This window comes from Grammomys surdaster, unplaced genomic scaffold, assembly GCF_004785775.1.
Source record: "Grammomys surdaster isolate TR1022 unplaced genomic scaffold, NIH_TR_1.0 146, whole genome shotgun sequence".
Lineage (NCBI taxonomy): Eukaryota > Metazoa > Chordata > Mammalia > Rodentia > Muridae > Grammomys > Grammomys surdaster.
Window position 1 is genome coordinate 448,394 of NW_021604604.1, and position 18,671 is coordinate 467,064.

At 41.6% G+C, this 18,671-nt stretch overlaps 1 protein-coding gene across 1 annotated transcript in view; it reads right to left on the reverse strand.

Annotated features, from left to right (window-relative positions):
- Positions 1-2,004: 2,004 nt before the first annotated feature.
- Apbb1ip (amyloid beta precursor protein binding family B member 1 interacting protein) overlaps positions 2,005-18,671 on the reverse strand; it is a 100,789-nt gene continuing 84,122 nt past the window's right edge. The window contains exons 10-14 of the mRNA XM_028764846.1: positions 15,650-15,760; positions 10,310-10,408; positions 9,565-9,679; positions 7,055-7,158; positions 2,005-2,924 (exon numbers count right to left, since the gene is read on the reverse strand). Of these exons, the coding sequence (XP_028620679.1) occupies positions 2,397-2,924; positions 7,055-7,158; positions 9,565-9,679; positions 10,310-10,408; positions 15,650-15,760 (957 nt within the window). The 3' untranslated portion in view covers positions 2,005-2,396. The remainder of the gene's footprint in view (positions 2,925-7,054; positions 7,159-9,564; positions 9,680-10,309; positions 10,409-15,649; positions 15,761-18,671) is intronic.

Below are 18,671 nucleotides of genomic sequence, written 5' to 3' on the forward strand. Positions count from 1 at the left end.
TGTAGCTTCAGTTACAAATGAAATCTTACACATTTCTGCATCTTACTCATGTACTTTATTATGTGCACATGTGTGCACAGTGTGCCTGTGGCAGTCAGAGGACAACTAGGGGGAGTTGGTTCTCTCCTTCTGCCATGTGGGACCTGGGCATCAAACTCCCATTGTTGGTTTGGCAGCAAGAGCCTTTACTTGCGTCCAACCCATCTTTTTGGTCTACAAATGGAAATCATTAAACTTGTATTTCCTGTAGAAATGGTGATGGCATGGCGGAGCTGCACTCCATTCCTCCGTGTGAGGATGACTGTGTGGTCAGACCCTTATGCGCCACCTTGGAGTCCAGACAAACAGAGCTTCAAGGTAGTCTCACTGATTTCAGGGAAGAATCACCCAGAAGTGGACCCCTATATTGTGAGGTAAGTCTCTGATAACATGTTAGGGATGTAGATTTTTACGTAGAGGTAGTTTAATGGTAAATACAACAAACAACAGGGAAGCAGATTTCTTTCTAGTCCTGTGGAAAGGTTTTGATTTTCCTAAACCTTTCTCTTCCATTTAACCCTTACAAGACAAAAGAGGCGAAGAGCTCGCTTTGCTTTGACTCTCCCATGAATTGTGTCTCTTTCATTTCTTTATTGAACATGAAGAACGTCCATTATAAAAGTATACCCCAGCCTTTCATATATTTTTTTAGGTTGAACTTTTACCTTTTTTCATTTTTCTTACATATATTTATTTATGCTTCTTTAATCATCTTTTGGTTCTCTGTGCCCACAGATGTCACAAGAGGGCATTAGGTCTCCTGGTGCTGGAGTTCCAAGTGGTTAGGAGCCACTTCACGAGGATGCTGGGAGCTGAACTTGGTCCTCTGGAAGGGCAGGCAGCAGTTAAGGTAGCTTAACTACTTAGCTATGCTTTACTTACTTTTGAATTATTCAGCTATTCTTAAAAGTTACACTATGCAGTACGAGAACCCTAAAGTTTATACTGTTGAAAATCTGACAATTTTCTAATTAAAAAGAAAAGTATCATTTTTTTTTTCAGCTGTAGTCTCTGATATGGAACGACCTACTGCTTCAAAATAGATGATTTTGCCTGTGCTAAGTTTTCCGCATTTCATTCTTCTGATGAGAAGGATAAGTTAATTTGTCTAAATAAAATACTTAATTTTTGTGTATTTAAAGAAGTGCTTCCTGAGTATGGTGGCACATACCTAGATTATCAGCCCTCAGGTCTTAGACCCTGGAAGGTCAAGGGAGGCCGGGGCTCCACATTGAGATTAACTCAAAAATCCCTGAACCACTGAAAATCTTGCAGATGATCTTCTTAACATCCTTATGAATTCTTTGTGAGTTTGTTTAAGCATGAAGTAAAAAAGAATTTTTTTTAACGTTTAAAATTGTTCTGAATAGAATTATAATCACAAATATGACCAAATTGTCTGTGCTGTTACATGGAGGAGTACATATTATTTTTGGAACTTTCTAGAGCTACTCAAAAGTTTTAAATTATAAAAGCATGATGTGATAAATAACTATGAGTAGAGAAGTAAGCTCATGTTCCATAAAGTATTCACACAAGTGCTCACACAGATACAGCACACACAAACACTAACGTGTCTGCCGGTCACAGCTTAAACTTAAAAAACAAAAACCAAAAGAGTGAAAAGTAGGTTAGTTGTTTGTAGCTCTGCGTTGCACACCTGCCAAGGTAGGCACTCATGGGTTCATCTCCAGCCCTTCAGAACCAACCAACCGACCAACCGACCAACCGACCAACCAACCAACCAACCAACCAACCAACCAACCAACCAACCAATCAACCAACCAATTGACCAATCAACCTACCTGCCCACATATAAAAGCAGTATTAGGGCCAGAGATAGAATCAACCAAGGAGTATAAAAGAAATGGAACCTCTGCTTTCTTTCTTTTTCCTTTTCCCTAGTTTGCTATGTCTTAAGGTTACAGACACCAAGAAGGAAATAGAATAAGACTTAAGAATGCATAGGAATTTCAAATTTTTAGAGAGTCAAATATAAAGTAGTGTTGACACCATACAAAATTTATACACTATTTCTAGGCAAACTTTAATTTTTCAAATTTGAGCCTTCTGAACACATGAAAACATACCTAGAATATCATTTCAGTGAATCTGGACTGCAAGATAAAAAACCATTCAGGTGAAAACACACAGGATGTGGATGTGTGTGCTTGGATGTATATAGTTAGAAACCCCGAATAGTGCTAGCGTAATGGCTATGAACATAGTATGCAAAACAGTGAAGAGTTTTTACATTATTTCTAGTCGGAAAACATTTTACTAAAATGAACAAGATGCATGACAATAGAGTACGAAAACATGGATCTAGCTAGAGAGCACCCCAGACACTAACGTCTCTAGGGTGCATTGCCTCTTTTCTTTTGCAATGCTTTCATGAGGTCTGACATAAAATCTTGCTCATTGTTCCCTGCTGCAACGGGGAGTCCTTGGTTCTCTTGCCTCTTGGGGGGCACTGGGGGCCTTTTGGGGGGCAACGGAGATGATTTGGTCATCTCCTGGGAGAGACAGGGTGGGGGTGGTGGCGGGGGTGGCAATGCAGAGTCTTCAACAGCTACAGGCGGAGGCGGTGGTGGCACAAAGTCTGGTGGCTCCTCCTGGTAGGCTGGGGGTGGGGGTGGCGGTGGTGGGAGTAGCCCACTGTTATCCTCCTCGGGCGGTGGGGGCGGGGGTGGTGGCAGGAAGTCCTCAGGCGGGGCGGAGAAGGTGCAGCTGCCAGGGCCCTTGGCCTTGGGTGGTAAGGAGGGGCTGCCACAGGTGTCAGAAGATCGTCTTACTGGAGGGGGCGGCGGTGGCAGGCTAGACTTCGGGCGGTGGTTCTCCTTGGTTGCTCCTGGGGAATGGTTACCCAAGCCTTGTTTTTCAACCTTTAACAAAGTGACAACAGAGCTCTTACAGTTCTTGACAATATCATCATGAGGCATTGTTGCCGGTGGGGTTGCCCCATTCCCTCCTACACTGGGTCTACCTGTGCTCATGAGCTCACCTTTCTCCAGGCACAGGGCTGATTCCAAATGTCTGTCACATCGTTAGATGTGAGTACTAAGACAGCACTCTGTAATTGGGCATTTCAACCACGTTTACTTTAGGAAGTGTTTACTGTCTTTAGGTCAAGCACAGACCTTCCCTAGCAAGTCTTACACAGAAATTAAATGTTTCTCTAAAGTATTAATAAATCCTAACTCAACTCGAACTGAAAGCCAGGTGATTCTCTATGACTCCCTACTCCTGACCTAAGGCAAGCTATCAGTGTCCTGGGCATACGCAGGAACACAATTTTAGGTGTGTGTGCATGTGAGTGTGTGTGAATGCGCTTGTTATGCCCAGGTCTCGGGACCTCCAAGAGATCTCAAAGAATTGCCATATCGGCTGTAAAGATGCATAAGAGCCTTTATTTCAAACCCAGGTTTGGACCGCAAGTTGCACGAAGCGAAGTTGCCCATATCTAGGAGGGTAGAGGAATATATACAAACAGGTTACATAGGGGGAGGGAAGCAGCGGATAAGAAAAAGCTTTAATGTTTTTACAAACCAGTCTGGGAACTCTTAATTGGCATGATTTCTCTCTAAGGATGTATGGGTTTTGCTCTTCCCAAGGCCATAAGCCATCTGGGTTGGGGAGTGTTTGAACATTCATCAGAGGGGGTGCCAGCTTCAGGCGGCATGAAGGCTCCAGCCCTGTTTCTTTGTTTATTTATTCTCAAACTGCTATGTCCCTCCTAGGATGTGGGTGCTATTAGGGTAAGGATTTGTGGCCTTTGGCACCGGTGGCGTCTTTTGGGAGGGGTCAGGTGGTGGGAAGGGGGATTTCTATGTGAGGGGGAAGGGAGAAGGGCTGTGGCTGCAGCAAGCGCAGGCCTGCCAGGCTTCTGGGGAAGTGCTGAAGCCGGTACTGGCCTTTGGCCTTTTCGCTCTCTTGGCTCCTTCGCACTATGCCTCTGTGCCCTACTTTTGGTGGCATAGAGGTAATTAAGGAGCATTTCAGAGTGTTCACCAAAATATCTTGGTTTAAAATCTGGCCAAGAACTTGGCTAAAGAACTCACATACTCTAGAAGTGAACGGACTATTATTTTTACTAAATGGAAATAGTATTAAACTGCCTTCTAAACGTATCTCTATGTCTTTAGGTTAGTGCAGCTCAGTCCCCGTCAGAGATAAGTCTCTGCACAGTTACTACAGAGACTCACACTGGTCCAGGTGCAGAGGACGAGTGTCAGTGGAGTGTTCTGGCATAGATGGAACATCTATGTAACACACCCTGTCCCCAAGCCTCAGTTTCCTGGAGCAAGAAGGGGCAGAAAGACTGTAAGAGCCAGAGGTTGGGGAAGATGGGGGTGAAAGTACGTCCAGGACATGACAGGCCATGACCTGCATAAGATCCAGCTAGTCAACATTCTAGCACAGCTGGGACATGTACAGGAGCTCTCAGCCCTAGCCGAGGATCTACTGATGACTGATAACTACTGGGGAGGGAGAGTCAGTTTTCTTTAGGGATGTGGTCCTGGCAGGTTGACCGTGGATGGCCCTACACCCATCAGTATATAGGCAACATTAGACTCAATGGGTTATAGGAAAAAAGAGAACATAGAGGAGTACAGAAGAGTGTGTGGGAGTGAGGGGGATCTGAGAGGAGTTGGGATGGGGGAATTAGGGATAAATGTGCGTGAGATAAATTGTGAATTATCAAAGAGTAAATAAAGAATATTATGCTAAAAAACCCTCTCTTTGCTTAGATATTCTGCTTGGTTAGGATGAAGAACGGACAACTGAAGAAAGTGAGAGAAATAATCCTGTCTGGGTGACAGGTAACCATTTTACAAATCCAGCCATAAAGGATCTCTTCCTGCTGGAGAGCACATCCAATCTTTCTCTTGATTGTGGATGAAATTTCTATGCAGTATTGTTCTCAGAACAAAGGTTCCAGTTCCCAGACAGCACTTCAAAGGAGTTAATCATAAGCTTTGTCCTTGTACCTTAGAAGGTTTCAGAAGGGAGTGGCAGGAATCGGAACACCTGGTCTAAAATCGTGTGTGTGTGTGTGTGTGTGTGTGTGTGTGTGTGTGAGAGAGAGAGAGAGAGAGAGACAGAGAAAGAGAGAGAGAGAGAGAGAGAGAGAGAGAGAGAGAGAGAGAGAGAGAGAGAGAGAGAGAGCATACGTGCGCTAGTGTGTCAGGTATATACTGAACACAATCTGCCTCATGTTATAGTGAGATAAGCCCTGGAGTCCGAACACTTGACCTGGCTTAAGTTTCTCTAGACTCTAACGTCTACAGCATTCAATGGAGGACTTGACTGTGTTGATAACAATGGTTTATTAAGTAACAGTGTATTTGTGTAAATGCAACATCCCCATTAATTTCAGGCAGTTGAATTGAACGACTACATTCTGGCGAAAACCATCATCACTTTAATTTACATTTTATCAGCTTCTGTTTTATTTTTTTCTCTGCTTAACAGCTTGAACTACTGAATGTTAAATTTAGATTTTTTTCTAACAAAGTACTTTTCAATGAGTTTCAGTTTTGTTTCATTTATTTACTTATCATGCAAAACTAATAAACTTGTGATACATTTCTTAAATTTTTTGGATCAGGCAGCTTGGGTATTGGCATTCACAAAGAAATTATTTCTATTCTGGGGTTCTTTTATTCCTTTGGCTTAAAAAATACTTCTTTTTGACTAATGTTACAGAAATAATGAAAATATAACAGAAAACAATGCATGGTGAGACTGTCGGGCTTGGAGAGATTAGAGAAACAGCTTTTAAAAGTCTGAAATGGCTTTCAAAAACAACAAGGCTTCCAGTAACTACCAATATTCACTTTTACTGCTGTAGGGGAGGATGAAGAAAATTACTGAAGCTGTACACACGGACTGTTGTATGTGGTAATAGGACAGGTCCACAATTAGTCTAAGCTGTTCTGAACTACAAGAGACACTCAGTGGAAATTAAGAGTCACCTGAATTGGATTAATAACTAAATTACAATCAACTACAGGTTTTATATTAATTTAAATTAATCTTCATTAATCTCTTTTATATAAAAAGTTATGGAGGATGCTATATTACAGCCTTCCTTCCCCGCTCCTTCTCTCCCTCCCTCCTTCCCTCCTTCCCTCCTTCTCTCCTTCCTCCCTCCCTCCCTTCCTCCCTCCCCCCCCTCCCTCCCTCCCTCCCTCCCTCCCTCCCTTTCTGTCTGTGCTGGCTATGGAACCCAGGGTCTCACACCCTCACACGTTCCAGGCACATGCTGTGTCTCTGATCTGCACTCCTAGCACTTGGTTATTATCTTGAATGTTTTTTTTCCCTCACCCTGTGAATGCATTCAAGTCAATAACTAGAAAGCATAAAATGCACATTTTATAAGTGGACCCTTTTAGGAGTCTTCTGATCTGGTTTTGGGATTTATCTGGCACTTCATATAGGACTTCCGACTAATTTTCTTTTTTCTTTTCTTTTTTTTTCTTTTTCTTTTTTTTTTTTTTTTTTTCTTGAGACAGGGTTTCTCTGTGTAGCCCTGGCTGTCCTGGAACTCACTCTGTAGATCAGGCTAGCCTCGAACTCAGAAATCTGCCTGTCTCTGCCTCCCAAGTCCTGGGATTAAAGGTGTGTGCCACCACCACCTGGCTCGACTAATTTTCAATTGCTTTAATTCATTAAATAAAAATAAAACAAAACCAACAACAACCTGAAAGTCTCAAGGGCTCACTGAGAGAACATGAAGGAAATCCTTCTGTCATAATAAACATGGCTAACAAACACTTAGGATATCAAAACGCAGTGTCATTAAGGGCTGATTTTAACTTCTACCTCTAGCCTAGGAAGCTTTATGATAAAATATGAAACCATTTCCTAAATGAAATTATAGTATAGTGGCTTCCCAGTTGTTAGAATTGTATTTGGGTTTTTAAAAGAAAAGGGACCAGGACCTGCTCACATTCAGAAGGTGGGGTTTTAGGTGCCAGCTCAACAAGCTTTGAGTGGATCTGTGATTTACCTTAGTTGTTTCTATTTGTGTCAGGGCCTCCCTGAGAGGAGGACCAGCAGAAGGCGCAGCCTGGGGCATCTGACCATTGGGCTGGCTGGTGCCTGTTTTAAGTCCTGAGGGAGCCAAAGAGAAAGGAGAGAGAGAAAACATTTTTAGTGTTCTTGATGGGGAATCTGCAAATATAAAGCATTGCAAAAGGAAACATTTACAAGTATTTCACAAAGCCTTATGAAAAATCTGAGGTGTTGTTTGGGGTATGCATCTCTATGGTTAAAAAATGGGCTTTGCAGAGGGACCAAGGACACTATACAAAACCTACAGAGTCAACTAACTCTGTGCCCATGGAGGTTCAGGAAGACTGAACCATCAACCAGAGAGCATGCATGGGAGAGACCTAGGCCCTCTGCACATATGTAGCAGATGAGCAGCTAGGTGGGACTCCTAAAATGGGAACTGGGGCTGTTTCTGACTACATTGCTTGCCTTTGGATCCTTTTCTTCTAACTAGGCTGCCTTGTCTAGCCTCGGGAAGAGGAAGCAGCCTAATCTTGCTGTGGCTTGGTATGCATGGTTATTTGCCCCTCCCCCCACCAAGGTTCAGAGAATACCACTGAAAAGGAGGGGGAGGAATGTCAGAGCAGGATGATGGCTGTGAGATGCTGCCTTCTAGCCATGACCTGGCTATGACACCTATGAGCTCACACAGGTTGTGTTGACCTGCACAAGAGTGAGCCAGCCATAATTCAGGCGTAGCATAGCCATGAGCTACTGGTAGCTGGTAGCTTTGGGGGGAGGGAGAATTCCATTTTGTTAAAAATGTATGGTCACTGGTAGATTTTCTAAGATTCAGTGGATATTCCTACCTCCAAGTACATGAAGGAAGCACTAGTTAGACTTAATGTCTTACAAAAACAAAAAAAAGAATATCTGAATTGAGAGGGGTGGGTCCTGGGGGAGGGACGTATGGGGCATAGATATAACCAGGTTTCATTGTCTACATTTATGAAATTCTCAGGGATTAAAAAAATATTAAAATTGCTGCTTGAGTTGCTGACTTCATGAGATGATTCTTTGAAAAATTTTAACTTGAGATCAGGACAGAATTTCTAATGATTTCTGAAACAGCCCTCACCATACTCCCGCCAAGGTTTTGTGCAAAGGGTCACTCTCAGCAACGATGACTACAGAATCAGAATAGGGATCAACTCTGAGAAACACTGAAGATGTGCTTGCTGTGCTTTGCAGTCAACTATCCAGCCAACGGTTACCTCTCCGTGTAAGAAAGTGAATAAGCACATCCGTATTACTATGTAAGTTTATTTCATCTTCAACAAATGGTAAAATTACATCCATACAACACTTGTTTGTTTGTGTGTGTGTGTGTGTACGCGCGTGTGCTCGGATGTGTTCATGATTCATTATCAGTGAATGTTTGACTTCTACTCTTGCTTTATACTGGATACTAGCTTCTACCTATACTCCAGGCTACCTTCTCCCATGTTTAGTTCCCTTAGCTATGAAATGGGGGAGGGGCTGTAATCTACATGTTGTGGAGCAGTTACAACTTGTACATCCTGTATCAATGATTCAATCGACCACTGACCAAAAGCCTTTGAAAACAAGTGGCTTTTATTGAGCACATGCGTATTTTTCTTTGTTGTTTGTACAAAACAGTATAACAACCATGTGCTTGTTGAGTGCTTAAGGGCTTTCTAGAATCAGTCACAGATACCAAAGGGCAGCTCTCTATGTAAAGCAGAAAGCTCATTCATTAGGTACCCAATCTTAGCGTCTGGTCTTCTTAAAAATAACAAGTCAAGGTTGTATTACCTTGAGATGTGATGCCTGGCACTGGGCATGAGACTCTAGCTGTCACGTCACTGCGGAAAAACAGCAGGGCATGACCTATATCTTCTTTGAATGTCCTGCTGGGCACTAAGGTGCCTTCCATTATATGGTATTTGTATTTTGATAAAATACATCTCTTTTTACCCGACCCTAAAATCATGATCAGCACTTTATTTATGGGTTTATTGTGAAAAAGTTGTCAAAGCTTTGTGAAAAGTCACTGGTAACTAGACACAGGTATTGTGGTGCCAGGGATATGTTAGCGATCTTCCCCAAAACAGAAAGAAACTAATCTGATGCAATCACAGTAGGGCCTTTATTCTATTTGAGCTAGCTTGGGCCCCTCAGCACACTGCTGTCACTAGGACGGTCTGGTGGAGAAGGAACACCAAATATCTATCCAGCAAGGCTTTATAGAAGGCTATACGTGGGGGGGGGGTATGTGTGAGTGTGCAAACATCTAATTGGAAGATTACTATGGCCTTTAGCATAATTGGCTGGTGCTGCAAGTCATATCATAAACTTAATTTTTGCTTCCCTCTGCATTGCTGGTTGTTAGGCAGGGGCGGGCTTGTAACCTGGAGGGGGGGTGCAGGTTTGTTGGGCTGTAACCTAGAGACTGGAGCTAGGGTTTTATTGGTGTGTGAATGTGAATGTTTTTTCTGCTTTTACCTGTAGAAGGCTGAGCTGGCACGGGTGTAGCAACAGTCCCCAGGTTCGTCCACCGAGAGGCAAGGCCAGCTCTTGCCACAGCCCGCTGATAGTTATCGTAGAGAGTCTTCCCATACTAAGGAGGAAGAGAGGAAGGAAGCCATTTATTTCAAATTTTGCACTCAACTGCAAGATACATATTGGAAGAGAAAAAGGTGCCCTTCTCCTCATCCAAGTTGCATTTTATGTATTTCATTGATTGCTCTTTCAAATGTTAAATAATTCTCTGGATTGGCAAAATTAGTAAATTCTCCCACCTACACACCAGAGGACAGGGCTAGCTAGCCACAAAATTCCAATCACAAAATTCTGATCATGTAACTGTTTAGTTGAGTTAATCGGCTTCTTTTGCTCTCTCCCTTTCTATGGTGGGATCAAACTCAGGACCCCACACATGCTAGGCAAGTGCTTTATCGTTAAGGCACACACCTTTGGCCCAGTCTTGAGTTTCTTAATTGCACGCTGTGTTTGCAATTCTCCCTGTGAATCTGAACAGTTCGTTTGAAAGTCAACTGTGACTCTCATGCCACTGGACAGGTGTGTGCTTGTAGAGCAGTAAAGTGGATGACTCCACTTAATGGGGGAAGAAGGAGACCAACAACAAATAGGCGAGATAACATCTGTTCCCAGGAGTGGTGAAATGCTGGCCCCAGTAAGCAAGCTTGTTGGCTGACCCAAGAACACAGGAAGCTGTGGGCACACTCACCTTGGCGATCCTTATTCCCATAACCCACTGACTGAGAGTTCTTGCATCATCACAGCAGAGATACTTGATATACTGAGATTCCTTCTGAATTTGAGGATGCTACAAAGAAGCAGTTTTGAAGATAGTTAACTTCTTAAGAGCCCAAACCACCTTTTGAAAAAGAAACTTAAAGAAAAACTATGACAATGTATATGATTTACTGAGATGGTGGCAAATGTATCTGGTAGCAGTTTTAGGATCAGGAAGAGGCAGAGGTGTCATTCTGAAGCCCAGGCTGGCCTTGAACTCATGATCCTTCTACCTCAGTCTTTCTGGTAGCTGAGTTTACATGTTAGCATACCCAGTCGTAGGTGCTTTTAAGGATTGCTAACCTGGCAGCCCCACAGCACAAGCCTGCAACCTCACCTACTAGAGAGGCCGAGAAAAGAGGATCACCAGGTTGAGATCTGCTTGAGAAACTTAATGAGACCCTGTCTCAAAAGTAAAAGGTATGAGACAGATGCTCGTAGCCAATCAGTGGACTGAGCACAAGGTCTCCAGTGGAGAAGTTAGAGAAAGGACTGAAGGAGCTGAAGGGATTTGCAACCCATAGGAAGAACAACAATATCAACCAGCTAGACCCCTACCCCACTAGAGCTCCCAGGGACTAAAGCACCAACCAAAGAGTACACATGGAGGGACCCATGGCTCCAGCTGCATTTGTAGCAGAGGATGGCCTTGTGGGACATCAGTGGGAGGAGAGGCCCTTGGTCCTGTGAAGGCTGGATACCCCAGTGTAGGGGAATGCCAGGGCAGGGAGGCAGGAGTGGGTGGGTGGATGGGGGAGCACCCTTCTAGAAGGGGGGGGGGAGGAGGATAATAATAAAATAATAAAAAAGTAAAAGGTACTAAAAAGGCTGGGGGTATAGTTCAGTGGCAGCACACTTGCCTAGCATGTGTGAGGCCCTGGGTTCATTCCCCAGCACTATTAGGAAAAAGGCCAAGACTCTGAACAGATTTAATGTTGAAATCCTTTATATGTTATGTGTCTATCCCTTGTTGGAAATCAGGTTGCTCCTCTATCATATAAAGGGGCTTACTTAATAGGCATTTTATATTACAAAACTAGGGCTTATAAAATTAGAGTCTTATTTGTGCCAAACTTTAGTCCAGGTGTCATTTTTTTTTTTAACCAATAATACAGAGTTTTTCAATGATCTCTCTTTCCTAATGACAGTTTCACATTCACACAGGCACATCTTCTGCAGGTGTGGTGGCATTCAGAGTGTTTCTGTCTGTCCTTAAGTGACCATGGACAGTGTGTGTACAGGGGTTATATAGGCCTGTAGTTCACAAGAGAACAGTGATGTGACAGACTCAAAGGAGAAATTGCAACTCTGTTTCTCGATTCTCTTGTCCTTGTAGCTTTTGTTTCTGATTGGCTCTGGCAGATTGGGCTCTCTATTAGATGGGAACTTTGCCTGTCTTTTTTTTTTTTTTTTAAAGATCCATGGTGCTTAGCTACAGTCCGGGTAATAACTTCTATGCTTATTTATTTATTTAAACAAAACAATTGTTTAAATAAAGAAAGAAATAAATAAGCATAGCATTTACTCTTGTATCAGAAATGTTGAAGCCATTGGGTCAGAGGCTGGTAACCAAACCTAGGATCTGAAGTATGTGTGATGTCAGTTTTCATGGGTCATTGTAAATTCTATTACATTTTATTATATAAAAAAAGTACCAACTAAAACAACTATGTGTGTGAGTGTCCTTAGAGCAGATTGCTAGCCTTGCTATCATGCGCATAAACCTTAGTGGTACTAAAGATCAAAGGGATGTCAGGAGATCTGGGAGCATCTACCTCTGATTTCCAGAAAAGGAGTAAAGCAGCAATCCTTCTCTATGGCGCTGCATGGAGCTTTCCACTTGCATTCAGCAAACTCACTGACCTTCAGGAAAGTAGTTAATCATCAAGGGTGATCTAAGCATTTGAACCATGCCTTTAATATGCTGGAATATGAGGGAAAGCATATGGACTGGTTTCCCTGCAAGCTTTGTGCTTGACGTGCCCCCCCCCACCCTCACCCTCTGCATGATACATAAACCACAAGGGCTTTACTTACTCCTAAATTTATTTATTTTTGCTTTTAAAAATGTTAAAAATTGATATTTGGAGAGCTCCCTGTGTGTTTCTTGACCTACTAGAATTTCTGAATTTATATTGAGCCACCGAAGACAAGCACTATATTTTTAAGATACTACAGGAAAGAAGCAGAAAATGCAAAGAATCCCTGTCTGTGGTCTTTTAATTGGATTTCTTCCTTTACTGACTCAGAATTTGCATCATCTTGGCCTGGAAGCTAGTTCCTATGATTGTCCCTATCAGATTGCTTTTTCCTGACAACTCCCAACTAGTACGCAGACTGTTGTTGTAGTTCTCCAGTTAGGCCAGGAGATGGCGGCAAACACTTTTGGATGGCTGCCGCACACTGCATTGTTCTAGTGTTCAAAGCTTACTCAGAAATTCCCTGTGTTCAGTACTGTCAACTGTACTCCAGTAATCATGTTCTCAGAGGACCTTGAAATTGGAAACATCAATCAAATCAAGTAGTGTGATCCAGTAGCAAAAAGGATTTGTTGCATGAACTATCCTAAAGGTCAGATTGTTAAAATGTGAATCAGGCACTTGGTAGCTAGAATGTGACATTCTGTAGATGCAGCATTCTCAACAAAGAAATCTGCAAAACCAAATCAAAGTGCTTGTCATTCAGTATCAGAACCACAGATGCCTGACTTACAACGGAATGTGTGTTCTGACTAACATGTGAGCAGGACACTGGTCAGCAATTAATATTTAAATTCTTTTTAAGAAAGCACAGGGTGAGTGAGAGTTATGGCTCAGCAGTTAATAGGGCTTGCTCCACAGTCATGAAGACTACCAGTGTTTGGATCCCAGCACCCCCATAACAAGCCGGGCATTCCAGCTCCGAGTCGGGTGGGATGGGAGGATTGCTGGGGTTTACTGGCTTCCAGCTTAACTGAGAATTAAGGTTCAGGTTTAGGAATAGACCCTGTCTCAATGCAATAGGCATAGAGTCTTAGAAGAAGGTGTCAGATGCCTTTTTCTGACATCTGTGTGATGTTTTTGCTTTATCAGATTGTAATTCCTTCTCAAGATAACTTTGGAGCTATGCTGTACTCTTGTTTACTGAAAAAAAAAGAGAGAAAATGTTTCTTAGCGATGCTTAAGATATAACATGAAGGCCACTAAAATGGAAATGGCTCTTCCTTGAGAAGCCCATAGCCGTGCTGGATTGTGTCTTTTCACTTTATTGCAGTCCTCTTTCTATCAACCTGTGTGCTTAAATAAACTCTGACTCTACTTTAAACAGGCTCATCCTAAAGTCCTTTCTGCTCCAAGTCAGGGATCCAGCTTCACTGGAGTTAGAGTCTATGAGAATAAGGGAAGCTCCCAGGCTGTCGGCAGCCATTCTGACCTGCATCATCGCTGACACCCGAAATCCTATAGAAAAGTGTCTGGAAGAACAACACCCGAGCTGCACTGCTGAGCTCCTGTCCAGACTCGGCTACTTACAGCTCAAGTTCTATATCCACGAATGGAATGCTTTATAACTGTTATTCTCACTGTCCTCTCAAAATAGGGAATGGATACGGATGCACAAAATCTAGAAGGAGGCAGAGTGCTGTCTTCGACTATCCTCCTTCTGACCTCAGTAGGGAGGGACCTCAAGACCTTTACCCTTATGGGTCTTGTAGTAGGATGTTTTTCCTTTGGTTACAATTCCCTTCTCACTTCATTTATGTCTTTTGCCAAATGTCCTGCACCCCGTCCGAGGGGAGGCTGGCCCCGGCTCTGGTCAGCTCTGCTGCTCCTCTGCTGTTTGAGTCACAGCTGTACTTGTTACCTGACATCCCATCACACGCTGCAATCCCTCACACCCACTGACTCTAAACTCCAAGATAAGGATCGTTATACATTTGGTTTACTTCTGTTTGCTTCGACCTGGAATGTGCTCAGAGCACAGCTGTCATTCAATAAGTACTGAATGAATGAGTGAGTGGATGAGGTTAGCCCTCTGCCTTGCTTCAGTCCCTTTACAACCATGGGTCTGGGCTTCACCTTATGAGCACAGGATTTCTCAACAGCAGAATGTCAATATTGGGGGCCAGGTCATCCAGGTGTGGGTTTGTTTTGTACATTAGTAATATCTAATGGCTCTATCTTCTATTAGATACCAGTATGTAACACCTGGTCCCTGTCCCAAGTTATGAATATCAGAATGTCCCTAGGCACAACCAAATGTCTCCCAGGAATCAAAAGGCCCTGGATGAGAACCTCCAGGGAAGTGTTGTGCTGACTAGGCTGGTATGGTGTTCATTATTGTTAAAATTATTGATAAATTACTAAAAGCGGGTACACAGTGATAGAAAGACCAGCATGTCTAAATGAAAGCCACATAATATTGAGTCATTAATGAAGCCATGAATTCCAGACAATTATTTGATTTTGGATGAAGACAAATGATTGAATATTTGACTTGGCTGAATTATTAAGACTAAGAACAAAAGCAAACAAACTTACCTTAGTCTTAAGTCCAGAGCTCTGTGGGTCAAGAGACACTTGGCACATCAAGTGTAGTTATAAAGATAACCTACCTGCACATCTGAGTGGTCTGAGAGTCTAACTTTAAAATGTGTGAGCTGCTTCAAATCTCTGATAACACACATTTCCTCTGGACAGTATGCACCTTTAAAAGTCTCACAAACTAAACCTGGCATAGTGGCCCCTGCCTGTAGCCCCAGGACTTGGAAGGTGAAAGCCAGCGGATTAGGGGCCCCAGGAGAGCCTCAGCTACATAGCCAGCTTGGGGCCAGCCTGAGACACATGAGACTTAACAAAAAAGGTTTACAACCTGGGTAATTTTTAAAAAATCTTCTCCATTTTCTAGAAAACATTGGCAAGATCATAATTACAAAAATATTCATACAGTGGAATAAAATATAAGTAAAGAATTGGTCTGTTCTATTAATGGAATTTTAAATTAATTTGCTCAAAATATAAAACTTACATTTCTAGAATTGATAAATTTAGATAGGTTTAAATAAATTAATTTAAGTAAATTGCATAAATTTAGATAGATTTAAATTTTTAGGATTAGATAAAAGCTTTGGGGGACATAGGGTGATAGATATCACAGTATTTTGTTACTGTGGTTTAAAACTATACATTTTATAACATCATACTTAAAATTTATGAAATAACATTTAACATTGATTATTAAAAGCAAATAACAATTGAAATGGCTTAGAAGTATAAATCGGTAAGTCATAGCATACCTTTAAAACAAAGCAGTGGTCAGTGGGTGCTTTGTATTTCATTTTACACTGAATTCCATAGTAAATGTTAACATTTTCAAACTGTATAAAACACGCCAGATCTCGGGATGTCTAAAAGACAGAGAAAAAAATCTTTCTGAGAATGCAGTTGATAATTTCTCCAGATTCTTCTTGATGCTGCAACAAAAGTTCTTTTAGTAGGTAAAATATTGAATTTTTAGATAATTTATACAAATATCTTCTGAACACAGTTTTCTCTAAGTCAAGTCCTCACGAAAGATAACAATCAGTGCTGGTCCTGCAATGGAGTGAAAGATGACGTAGTTGGTTGTCCTAGCATCTGTTATGGATTCATGGCTGGTTGTCCCAGCATCTGTGTGGACTCTGGGGTCAGAAGCAACTGATCGTGCACTGCTGCTGTTAATGCAGTCACGACAGATTGATCACTGTCAGAGCTTCACTGTGACTTTTGCTATTTGAAGTCAGTAGCAGAGTTTGTGATTGAACATTAGAAAAATAAATGCATGTCACCTCAGGATGAAGAAAGAGGGGTAAATTCGATGTTCAGTAAATTAGAAACTGACTCTATGCTCTTTCAGGCTTTCTCCTTCCGCTATTAGGGTTGCCATGGAAACAGAGACCTCTCTGTGAATAAAATGTGTTGTGAAAATGGCAACCTCTAATCTACATATTTAGTTTGACTTTGACTATACACTTGTTCCACTGTCCATGTTGTCTTTAATGGCATGTTCTAGAACCCCGACTTAGTTACTAAATAAAGAATACAGGTGAAGAATATTACACTATCTGGGACAACTTACTCCTTTATGTATAGCAGGGCATTTTTCTTTTATATGTTTTTTTATTTTTAATGTTTTAATTACAAAACAACGTGGTTAAAATTATACCCTATCTATTTTCTTTTTCAGCTCCTCCCTCCTCCTCATTTTTATTCCCCCTTAGAGGTACCACAGGTAAGATAGACTGATAGACTTCTACATGTTTTAGAGGATAAGTTTTCTTTCATTGTATTTTTCTATTAATTCTTATCTGTCTGCTTGTCTATCTTCATCATCATCATCATCTTTTCATCTATAGGTTGAGCTAGACCCTCTTACGCATAGATCACACACACACATACTTGTATATACATATTATACATATATACACACGTATAACTACACACATTTATGTATATAATTGTTTTATCAATGAGGATGTAACCCAAGCCATTGTGCATGCCAAGGTTGTTCTCTGCTCCAAGATCAATATAAGGATTGTAAGAGCCAGAGGCAACATATGACTAAAGAGTGTTTTCTGGACTCAGCAGGGCAATTTCACAAATGAGTTCACAGAAATTATGACAGCGCGCACAAGACTGACGCACAAGCTCAGGCCAGACAAAACCCCAGCATGTGCTGGGGAAATGGGCACAGAGCTGCTGAGGGAGGAGCCGTCAATCTTTAAGGGTGTGACTCCTGATAGGTCAGTCACGCTCCGAAGGATTGCCAAACACTCAAGAGGATCTGGACAACGGAAGCTGGACTCAATGGGCTAAAAGAAAGAAAGAAAGAAAGAAAGAAAGAAAGAAAGAAAGAAAGAAAGAGACAGACAGACAGACGAGTTGGATGAGCAGGGAAGGGAGGTAGATATAAGTGGAGGGAAGAGAGGTGAATGTGATCAAATACATTGTATGAAATTCTCAAGTAATTAATACATTTAAATCAAGAATGAGACTTCACTCCAAACACTTTTTTCTGACTCCTTCCCAGTCCTTGTGAGGACACAGTTATTGATTTCCCCAGGACACAAGTGGATCCACAAGTGGATGATGTCTGCCCAGTACCCTGCTATCTAAGTAGAACTGTTGAACTACTATACTGTAGTTGCTCAGAGATTAACCCAGCTTTTGCCATTATAAAAAGACTGTGTATTTGAGTAAATACTTCTGTGGATTGGTCACCAAAGGGGTAACTTCTGTCCAAAAGGGCATGCATTTTACTTCCCTTTACATTGCACAGGACTTATTAAATATTCTCAACTTGGTTGTACTATTTTACAGTCCAGCTCTTCATTCCCAAGAATGTTTTTTACCCTCTCCCTCCATCACTGTCAATATTACTGATTTTATCAATCTGTTAACAAATTTACTGGTAAGGTGGAAGAGTTTTCACTGAGCTAATTTTTATATTTTTCCTGGCTACTCTCATTGAATAATATTTGCCATTTTTCTGTTGCACATGTTATCTTTTTTTTTTTGATTTGTTGAAATCTTTACATAGGATGGATAATCACACTTGGTAATATATGTTGCAAATGTCTGACTGTGTAGCTAGTCCTTAAAGTCTTGTTGGGTATTGTCATCCATAAGGAATTTAAAACAACCTCAAATAGTCAAAGTTGTCACCTTTCTCCTCTGTAATTTTGAGTTTTATTCTTGATTAAGAAATATCTTTGTGCCCTAGAATTATGAAAATATCAACTCATATTTTCTTTTATGGTTTTAGTGTAGATTTCTAAAGACATTTTAATTAAATGAGGATTTGATTTGGTTCATGTGCTGAAATAAAAATCTTTAAAGAATGGGTGTACAATTATTTCAATACTATTTATTATCTTGAATTCTCCATCATTTTTCCACTGCTGTAGAATCCTGGCTCTAAATTCCCCACGTTATTTGACTCTTTGTTGATCTGTTTATAACCGCTTTCCTTTCATTGAAATATAATGTTTAACCTGAGATATGCAATTTTAGATCAATGTTCGTCACAGTTTTAGAGAGACAGCATTTCTTTCTGATACATTTTGCAGTCAATCTTTTAATTTAAAGTAAAAAGAACGCCTTCCTCCCCTGCCTGGTCCTTTGGGCTGGGGCAGACACAGAATTGGTCTGCCCCTGTCCTGTGGAGATACTGACTCCTGAGTCATCCTAGAGGAGCCACTGCACTTAGAGCAGCCGGTAAGAACTCCATCTCACTCCCTAAGCCCCAGAGATACATCTGGGAGCCAGGGACAGTCAGGA